Raw genomic sequence first — 10,248 nt, forward strand, 5'->3', positions numbered from 1 at the left:
TATCACATCGAATATTTAGATACTAATTAGGAGTATTAAACATAGACTATTTATAAAACCCATTGCACATATGGAAGCTAAACGGCGAGACGAATCTATTAAGCCTAATTAGTCCATGATTTGACAATGTGCTGCTACATTAACCATTGCTAATGATGGATTAATTAGGCTTAATAGATTCGTCTCGCCGTTTTAGCCTCCATCTGTGCAATTAGTTTTATAATTAACTCATATTTAGTTCTCCTAATTAGCCTCCGAATATTCGATGTGACACGGATTAAACTTTAGCTCTACAATCCAAACACCCCCTAAGTGTGGTTAGGGGAGGATCGGCGGCGGCGCTGAAACCTTGGCCTAGCCCGCCCATAAAGGAAATGACGTCCTTGTTTAGTTCACCCCCAACTCCCAACTTTGACACTATGCAAAAAGAAGATTCCCCATCACATCAAACTTGCGGTACATGCATGGAGTACTAAATGTAGACGAAATTAAAAACTAATTACACAGTTTTGTTGTACTTTGTGAGACGAATCTTTTGAGCCTAATTAGTCAATGTTTGGACAATAATTCACAAATACAAACGAAACGCTACAGTGTGCTACAGTGCTGGTACAGTAATTTTGGCACTCCAAATTTTGACAACTAAACAAGGCCGAACGGCGGCTCGTACAACTCTGCAGCGTAGGCTTGGGTGAGGCCCAAGTAAACCCAAGTACATAATAGATGCGCATTACTTGCTCACCCATGAAGGAAATGGATCGACGGCTTACTTTGTTCGGTCGTGCCTCCTTTCCACCATCCATTTGTTGGTTCTATTCGAGAGAAAAGTTAGCAAACACTGGACGATTAGGAGTTGTACCGCAGTCTATGCGGCGGCGTCGCAATCTCCACCCTTTAACAGTTCACCCTTTAGTTATATATATTGACTCCATTCCTCTACGCGTTCATCCACTGCACCCAACCACCGTAGGCCACTTGTTGCCCCGTTCCTATCATCCGTGGCTCGCCCAATCAAGCCACTTAGCCTGACCTATGGCCACTGAAGCGCACTTGGGACATACATCCTCCCGTCACGCATTCTAGATTTGGTATTGTAACATGAATGTTTTTTTTTTCAAAGCCAGTTGAGCATTTTCCGTCACTGTACCTTTGATTATGCGACAATCCATCAACTGTTGCTCGTGGCAAGGTGAATTGTCATTGGATGGTCTTCTACGCCCGCTTCGTGGGAGTTCGCGTGTGGGGTCATGCTTGAGGTGGTGGCTGCCATTTTCTTTTTTGTTTTTTATCCGCAATTTCTTGCTTTTCCTCGTACCTGAGTATTTCTTTTTTACTTCTTTCCTTAAAAATGGATTTGGAAGATAGAGTGTTTATAATTTCTTGATGTTTTTCCTTCCTATTTCTTGTGTTGGGACCAACACTCAAGGAGCTAATCCCTTTCAAATTTGGCCAAAACAAAAGTCAACAATAAAATGGCATTAGCTACTCGAAATGGCCAAGATTGTTCGGGATGGCCAAAATTGCCAGAATTAAGATTGAGACGTATGACAACTTGGTTCTTATTGTTTTTCAGTAGAATGGAATTTTCCACCCATTCTAACCATTGGAGGTCCATATCTAAGGGTTGTTGAATCCGAGATAAACCGATGTTCGAGTTGGGCGACATGTTTGACTTTGGAGATCCTAGTGAGATCCATTGACCTAGGTATGAGAACATGCCAAGGGTTTTAAAATTGTGGCCTCTTTGTTCTTTATAAAAATGTAGTCTCTTTTTATGAGTTGTGATTATCCTAGCTCAGACTAGGCCAGCTTTGCACGCATAAGGTCCAAGCCCTCCAACCTACTTCCTCCGTTCCAAATTGTATGTTATTTTGACTTTTCTAAGTTCACATACATTATTATGCATCTAGACATACACAATATCTAGATGCATAATAATATCTATAAACTAAGAAAACTAAAACGATCTACAATTTGGAATTGATGGAGTATATTTTATCTTTTGGGCCCAACTCACACTGAAACCAGCAACACTTACCTTCACAACCAACCTAAATGAAGTAATAATTTAGCTGGCTTGTGGGTTGAATCCACAAAATGGTAATCCCTCTTCCTAAGAGACACAACAAGTGTTGCTAAAATGGCAGCCTGTGCTTGGTTGGTGCATGGTTTGCTTACACTACATTATTTCGGTGCAGGGAGTAATTTCAGTTTGCTTCCGGTCCATTGTTTTGGTGTTTCTTTTCCATTGTGCTTCCGGTTTATGAATTTTAGTGTTCCTTGAGATTTTGATCAAATTTAATCAACCGCTCGGCTATTATACTGGATATAAAGTACTTAATTCCAAAGTTATAATCTCGAATTTCCTTTCTTTTTCCTCCCTTGCAACAGTTATAAGAATTGCGAAAGCGAACTGGCCCAACCCAATCCAACCCAACTCACTGCATCGCAAATCCGTCGAACCCGTCAACCCGGCCCACCGTTACATCATTGGACAAATCATCACAACCGTAGCCCGTAGGCCTGTCCAGTTGCTTGCCCCTCATCCAGTCCACCTCAGCACGCCGGCCAGCGCGACTGCCCCTCTCCTCTTCTCCACGTACGCATGGCCATGGCAGCCCACTAGGCCACTATCTCAGCCCGTCTCTGCCACCCAACCCCACTGCGCGCCACGTCAGGTGGTCCGGACCCGGAGCCCGAGGCAGACGGCAGACAGTGAGGCCCCGACCCGAATCACCGAAGTGGAGATTCCCACAAAGCCCTCCCTCCTCCGGTTCTCCACCGCCGCCCGCGGCGCCGCCACCGCGTCCGCGGCTCGCTGGCTCCGGAGTCCGCACCTCCGCGCCACGCCGGACGCCGCCACCCGGCTACTCCCTCGGCAAGAGACGACGGCGCACGGCCACGGCGCACCCGCTCGCGTCGAGCCTTCAGCCCCCCTCGGCCTCCCCTCTCCACGCGACCCTCCGGCTCACGCCGCAATGGCCGCCGCCGGCGGCGACCCGCTGACCCCGCCCTCTGGTGAGAGTCCCCTCACCCCCTTCCGTCCTGCTCGCTTCTGATCGTGTGGCGGATGGATTCCCGTGCGGCTACGACTCCTACTTTTTGGGGAAATGTCTTTTTTTTACTTATTTTTTCCCTGTTGATTTTTCCTTCTGTGCGTGGGGATGTATGATGCTGCATTTTGCGCTGTTCGGCAAGGGCCTCGGTGGGGATCCATCGGGGTGGGGATTTAGGGTTTTGTTGGGGTTCGATTGTGGGGAGAAATTCCTTCCGGTGTTGGCGGGATTGTGTATGTTTGTGCCCCCATGAGGCAGGCATTCGCAAATGCTTCCGTTTATTTTCTTCGCACGGTCTCCATGTGGATTGAGTTTTGATGCTCTGCCTCGCTGATTGCCGCCGGTGTGGTTTCCTCGGCTGGGATCCGCGCTTCTGTTGTTGCGGACATTTTTTTTTTGCTAGGGGAGTCACCGTGGCACGGTTTGCCTTCGTAGGCTGGAATTCTCTAGGTTCTATGAATAGAGAATTCAGGCATTTATCAGCTCTCTGTATGCGTTTTCCTGGATTATTATTATAAATTGTTTATGTGCTGGTTTGGCAAATGTTGAAACGCTGAAGGTCAGGACGTATCTGAGTTGGATGCATGGAAAGTCTTATTTAGGCACTTTTAGCTCTCTGTATGCGTTTTATTGGATTACTATTACAAATTGTTCATGTGCTGATTTGGCAAAAGGTGAATCGTTGGAGGTCAGGACGTATCTGGGTTTGATGAATGGAAAGTCTTATTTAGGCATTTATCGGTGCTCTGTATGCGTTTTCCTGGATTAGTGTTATAAATTGTTCATGCGCTGATTTGGCAAAAGGTGAAAGGCTTGACACGTAACTGAAGGAAAATGCCGTTTCGATTGAGAGCATGTCCTTTCAGAGAGAATTGCTTGTCTAGTCACCTTTCTTTGTGCTTAACAAGTTCCTCGCTGATGTTTTTTCTGTTCTGCTTTGAGGACACCTGCCTCTGTTCTGTCTGCTGAAACAGTGCTCTATTGTGTCTAAGGATGGAAATCTGATTGATAAGAAACCGGAGAAGCAGAGGCCACCGAGGTTTAGATTTATGCTCCTGTTGTACTCTGCTCAATATTTAGCTAGCTATAGATGGCGTTGATCTTTACCCCCAAACTGTAGAGAATAAATGTTTGCCTTGTACTTCATGTGGGGCACTGAAATGAAGCTAACAACAGTGTACAACCAGTAAGGTGACCACGTCGTTCACAGATTGCCTGCTTGGTCAGCTTCTGTTCACCATTCCCAAGTTATTATGCAGACTAAGTAAATATAAATAACATATACATGAAATGTTACTTGTTCATTCTTTGGTTATGATTACTCTTCTTGCTACATAAGCAGGTTGACTAGACTGGTTGTTCTCTAAGTGAAGCTTTTTTTTTTGTTTTCTAGTTCAATTTTTTTTTCCTACGCATGCTATTTTCTTATGATTGCCATCTCAGTGAGGTTAACATTATGTTAACAACTAGTAAAATTAAGTTTTTTTATATATTTGTGCTGTTGGATACATTTATACTGCTAGAGCTTTGCAAACAAAAGGTGTGTTGTATTTGCAACTTATTAAAATGCCTATGCTTCTCTTTGGGGAAATGCACTGTTGATGTTTTTCATAGAAATATACATGATCAGCACAATCACTACTTACATTGCCAATAAATTTACTTGGCCTTTCTCTCCCGTGATATGTAACTACCCTTCTGTCTTTTGTAGGCATATATTACAGCAGGCACAAGAAATCCGCTGAGCGCAACAGCTTATTTACACCTGGAGTTGCAACCTATTCCAGTGGTCATGCACTTCCTAAGGTCCCCAGTTTGGTATTTGGCAGTGCTAGCAAGGAATGGGAAAACATTCGTCAGCGCAAGGTCCAATTGATCAACTTCCTTTCTAGTCTGGAAAGTCCCTCTCAAAATTCTGCCATAGCTGGGAAAATGGCAGGTAGCAAATTGAAGAATCATTCTATGGAGCCAACAGAACAAAAAGGAAAGCCTGACATCATAATTCTTGATTCAGATGATGAGGACGAAAACAATTCAGGATACAATAAGTTGGCGCCTAAGACAAACAACGAACTGACAACATCTGAATTGGCTAGTAATGTCATGAAATGGGTGGCATCCAATGGGATGAGCCAAGCATCTGAAACCATGCATGCTGAAGGAGACAAAAATACACAGATTGTTCCATATGGTCAAAGTGCAGCTTTAGTGAATCAATTTCCTTTGCAAAACAGCTGGCAACCATCTATTCAATTTGAGAGAGTTGTGTTGCAGAAAAGGCCTGAGGAGCAGCGTATGCAAGATCTCGTGGTATGTACCTTTCAATTTCAGTGAAAATGAATGTTAAAAAAAAACTGTATTATTGTGCATATTCTACTATTCCTACCAAGATGGATGACTTTGTATTCCAACTTGTAACTCTTGTTTTTCGTACTAGGCTGCTAACATAGCGGAGAGGAGAGCAGAAACACAAGTGTTCCTTTCACTTCCTACTGAGAAAAAGCGAAGGAGGTCAGACCCCAGCTTGCATGTCAGGGAAGATGCTACCACTGTCCCTAGACAAAGAAAAAGAAAATCTGACACAGATCCAGTAGGTGCTGATTTATCATCGGGTTTACGAGAAACTGACATTTCATCAGAACCTGACCTGCCTATAGAGGAAGAGGAGAAACCAAAAAATGAAAGTGATGGTCTTGAGGAATATTGGAAAGATTTTGCGTTGGCTGTTGAAAGCACAAAGGTAAGAGTGTCAACCACAGAATTTAGTTCATAATGCAGCACTATTCAAAAATCTTTATTTATTTTTCCAGATGATAGCTTGTTCTGCTTGTGAATACTTGATGTATTATTTATTTTGAATATTGAACACTGCTTTCTGCGAAGCATCTTCATGGTAGTACATTTTGCCTGGTTGATTGCAAGAAATATAGCCTTTCACAGTGTAAGGTCAACAATATGAACACTGCTAAAAAGCAAAAGATCCCAACAGAATTTATAGTGATGGAGAAAATATGTGCCTATGAAGGATGAAATGCTCCAATAGACATGTCAAGATCACAATAACTTTATTATTTTTGGTACTGTGTTAATTTTTACGCACAGCCATAACAACAACTACACCTAGATTACAATGATGACTTGTATTGTGACATGGTAACTCCCAATTAAAGGGAGTATCTTATTGTATGGGAGCTAAATGTTAAATAATGCACAGTGATTCATTAGCTGAAGTGTTCAAAATGGGTTCCTTTTGTCTTTTGGAAGCTTGGTATCTATCATGATAGGTTTGCATACTTGCTGTTCAGTTCAGTTGTTCGTAACCAGTTTGTATTATCTGTTATTCTTGATTTGGCTACTATTATTGGCCCAGCTTGACGCAGTTGATGAGGCAGCAAATGAGAAAGAAGAGGATAGTGGAAAGATGGAGGACGTCGACTGCATTCATGACATTCGGATTCATGAAGATTTGGGCCATGTATGCCGTATCTGTGGTATGATTGTGAGAAGAGCTGAATCAATAATTGATTATCAGTGGAAAAAGGTTTGTAATTTGTTTAAGATAGAGGAGGCTTTTGTAGCTCTAGTTCATTTAGCAATATAGTTTCTTTATGCATGCATGTAGTTTTCATTATGTGAAAATTCTAAGGATAGGCTCTGAGATGGGGTGTTCTTGTTTAGCAATAGGTCTGGTAGTTAATTCTTTACATTAGTTTGCTTCACCTTCATGTACCTTACAGTTTCAAGTTTTGAACACCTGTGCTGTTAGCTTATCTGCTCATTTCACTTGATATGCACTAGTTCCTTACTCTTTGACATCAGTCCCACTACATGCTCCTTACAGTTTTTAGCACTTGTGCTGTTAGCTTATCTGCCTATTCCAATTGATATGCACTAGTTCTATACTCTGCCTCCATAATTTAATTATCCTCACCTTGCAAGAACATGGAACAAGTTGTGACATATAACAAATGCCATATTATCATTTCCTTGAGAATGTCAACCTTTTCTTGCTGACAGTGCCAACTAGTATCAAACAATATAAAATCATTGTAATATAGCTCATAGATTAGTAATTGTTGTTTCATGTTCATTAAAAATGAAATCTTTACTTGCAGATTAACCTTGAATTAGGGCATTTTGCTGAAAGCCTGAGATTTTTTGTTGCTCCCCTGAATAACTTGCTAGCTTGAGGCGATGTTTTTTGTTATTATCTCTTTGATGAGTTGATTATTACTGTCTACTCTTTAGCAATTGGGGATATTTGGGTCTGCCTATTGATTTCGTAATGGTTGTTAATGTGTATGATTTAATGACTGCTACTTTGTCAGTGTCATGACTTTAATGTCAAGTTGTGCATGTATCTTGTGATACAACATGCTAGGTATGGGCTCAGTAACAAAAGTGTAGCAATTTTATAAACTAATGTCAACTTTATATTATAATCAGGAGATTCAAATGTGTAAATCTGCACAGAAGAGAATAGTATTGGAGAAACCAAGTGACCTTGATGTTTTCTCCATTTCAGGCTTCAAGGAGAAAAACAGATTGCTATGGAGGACATTCAAAGGATGTTGATGACAAAGACTATGGTATTGTTAAACTGTCCGAAGATTTTATAGTTTCAGATATTGCTATTCATCCTAGACATGCTAGGCAAATGAGACCGCATCAGTTGGAAGGATTCAACTTTTTGGTTAAGAATTTGATTGGAGACAAGCCTGGAGGTTGCATTCTTGCTCATGCCCCAGGTTCAGGGAAAACGTTTATGCTTATAAGTTTCATTCAGAGCTTCCTAGCAAGGTATCCATCTGCAAGGCCCCTTGTTGTGCTGCCCAAAGGGATATTAGGCACATGGAAGAAAGAAATTCAACAGTGGCAAGTGCAGGATATACCATTGTATGATTTCTACTCTGTTAAGGCTGAAAAAAGAGTAGACCAGTTGGAAGTCATCAAATCATGGGAAGACAAGATGAGTATACTGTTTCTTGGATACAAGCAGTTCTCCACAATCATCTCTGATGATGGGGGCAGCAAAGCAGCAGCTGCATGTAGGGAGAGGCTGCTTAAGGTCCCCAACCTTTTGATAATGGATGAGGGTCATACACCTAGAAATCGGGAGACTGATGTACTAGAATCTCTGAATAGAGTGGAAACACCACGCAAAGTGGTCCTTTCAGGTACACTTTTCCAGAATCACGTTAATGAAGTGTTTAACATCTTGAATCTTGTTCGCCCAAAGTTTCTCAAGATGGAATCATCCCGTCCTATTGTTAGACGGATAATGAGTCAAGTAGTAATGTCAGGTAGAAGTTCAAAAGGGATTGCTGACAATGCATTTACTGAGTCAGTTGAAGAAACCTTGTTGCATGATGAAAACTTCAAGAGAAAAGCTCATATCATTAGAGGTCTTAGAGAACTTACAAAGGATGTGCTTCACTACTATAAGGGTGATATCTTAGATGAACTACCTGGCTTAGTAGACTTCAGCGTGTTCTTGAAACTCACTCCCATGCAGAAAGAGATCACTCAAAAGAAGATGGGAGCATATGACAAGTTCAAAAGAAGTGCAGTAGATAGTTCATTGTATGTTCATCCTTGTCTTTCGGAAATTTCAGAAGTTAATGCTGAGGATAGGGCTAACACATTGACAGATAAGTCAATTGATATTATGATTGATTCCATCAATGTGAGAGATGGGGTGAAGGCCAGGTTTTTCATGAATATCCTGTCACTTGCTAATTCTGCAGGAGAGAAATTACTTGCTTTTAGCCAATATATACTTCCAATGAAATTTTTGGAAAGGCTGCTTATTAAGGTTAAGGGCTGGCATGTGGGGAAAGAGATTTTCATGATCTCTGGTGATACTAGTCAGGAAGACAGAGAATTGAGAGTAGATCAATTTAACAACTCTGCTGATGCAAAAGTGCTGTTCGGTTCCATCAGGGCATGTGGCGAGGGCATCTCCCTTGTCGGCGCATCGAGAGTCGTCATTTTAGATGTTCACCTGAACCCATCTGTCACCCGTCAAGCGATCGGGCGTGCATTCAGGCCCGGACAGCATAAGAAAGTGTTTGTATACAGGCTTGTAGCTGCTGATTCTGCTGAGGAGAAGCACCATGAGACTGCATTCAAGAAAGAAGTCATACCGAAGCTTTGGTTCGAATGGAGTGAACACTGTACAACAGAAGACTTTAAGCTCAGTCAAGTTGACATTGATGACTCTGGGGATGAATTATTGGATACTAAAGCAGTGCGCCAGGATATCAAGGCACTGTATAGAAGGTGAACCCATGTACTTCAAGCTCTCCAAGACTCGATATTGTTTTGCATTCTAGTATTCTCATCTAGAATTTGTCTTTGTACGTAGGTAACAAGCTCTGTGGCCACTGGACACCATGTAAATATTGGAATGCTGATCTTCGGAGCTGTTCCTTGATCTGAAGTAAGCAGATTTTCCTCCAGAACTATGCTTTGCACTACATCATGAAAACAGTGCTCCCTTTTTCTGTTCCATTTTGTGATCGTGATGTTTGCACTAATGGGTTCTGTTTTCTCAGCAGGGTGTTACAGTGGCTCCATTGTGGTGACAGACCTGAGTTTGCTCTAAGCTAGGACTTCATGTTATCAAGTCATTTTCAAACTGTGTTTATGGAATGGCTCCTTTGTAGTATGTGCCAACTTGCGACAGCAATCAGGATGATCCTGTTGACTCTTTTCTTGACTGTTAGGTCAAGTTTGTGAGGATTATCAGACACCGCTTTCTCCCCCTAAATTTCTCGTGGGCAACAATAAACAACTAAATAAACCCTTTCGTGAATCTGTTTCTGTTCGCTTAGTTTGTTCTGTTTTTGAGCATTGGAGGTTATGCAGCTATTTTGTTTTGTCCTTGAGCATTGGAGGTTATGCAACTGTTTGTTCTTGGGCGTTGGAGTTACGCGGTAGCGCAGTGCAATGCAGCCACTCTGATTTCTTTGGATGCAGAAGTGAGGAGAGGCCACTCTGGGCCACTCTGGAAAGCTCAAAGGTTTTTGCTATGTATTCAGACATAACTTATATCTAGGTGAAAGTACCATTATGTATCACTTTTGTAAGGTGGGGTAGGAGAAGATTGTGAAGCTAGCTAGCCCATATATAACATGACTCTTCCCCTCGTCACCTGTCTCTAGTAATAGCAATGGCTGCAGCACCTACC

General features: G+C 42.0%; 1 protein-coding gene across 3 annotated transcripts; it reads left to right on the forward strand.

Annotated features, from left to right (window-relative positions):
* The first annotated feature begins 2,674 nt into the window (after nucleotides 1–2,674).
* On the forward strand, nucleotides 2,675–9,896 carry LOC101779590 (protein CHROMATIN REMODELING 35). Of its 3 annotated transcripts, none has more exons than XR_002675830.1 (7): nucleotides 2,675–3,018; nucleotides 4,768–5,366; nucleotides 5,494–5,796; nucleotides 6,427–6,597; nucleotides 7,582–9,338; nucleotides 9,424–9,498; nucleotides 9,614–9,896. XR_002675830.1 is itself a non-coding variant. In XM_022823115.1 (5 exons), exons 1-5 carry the CDS (start codon nucleotides 2,979–2,981, stop codon nucleotides 9,340–9,342), a joined length of 2,874 nt encoding a protein of 957 aa, XP_022678850.1. In that variant the 5' UTR covers nucleotides 2,675–2,978. The 3 variants fall into 3 exon arrangements, 1 of the variants encoding a protein (XP_022678850.1); XR_002675831.1 differs by having other exon boundaries at nucleotides 9,617–9,896; XM_022823115.1 differs by lacking the exons at nucleotides 9,424–9,498; nucleotides 9,614–9,896 and having other exon boundaries at nucleotides 7,582–9,342.
* The last annotated feature ends 352 nt before the right edge of the window (nucleotides 9,897–10,248 follow it).

The sequence above is a fragment of the Setaria italica genome, chromosome IX (genome assembly GCF_000263155.2).
Source record: "Setaria italica strain Yugu1 chromosome IX, Setaria_italica_v2.0, whole genome shotgun sequence".
NCBI lineage: Eukaryota > Viridiplantae > Streptophyta > Magnoliopsida > Poales > Poaceae > Setaria > Setaria italica.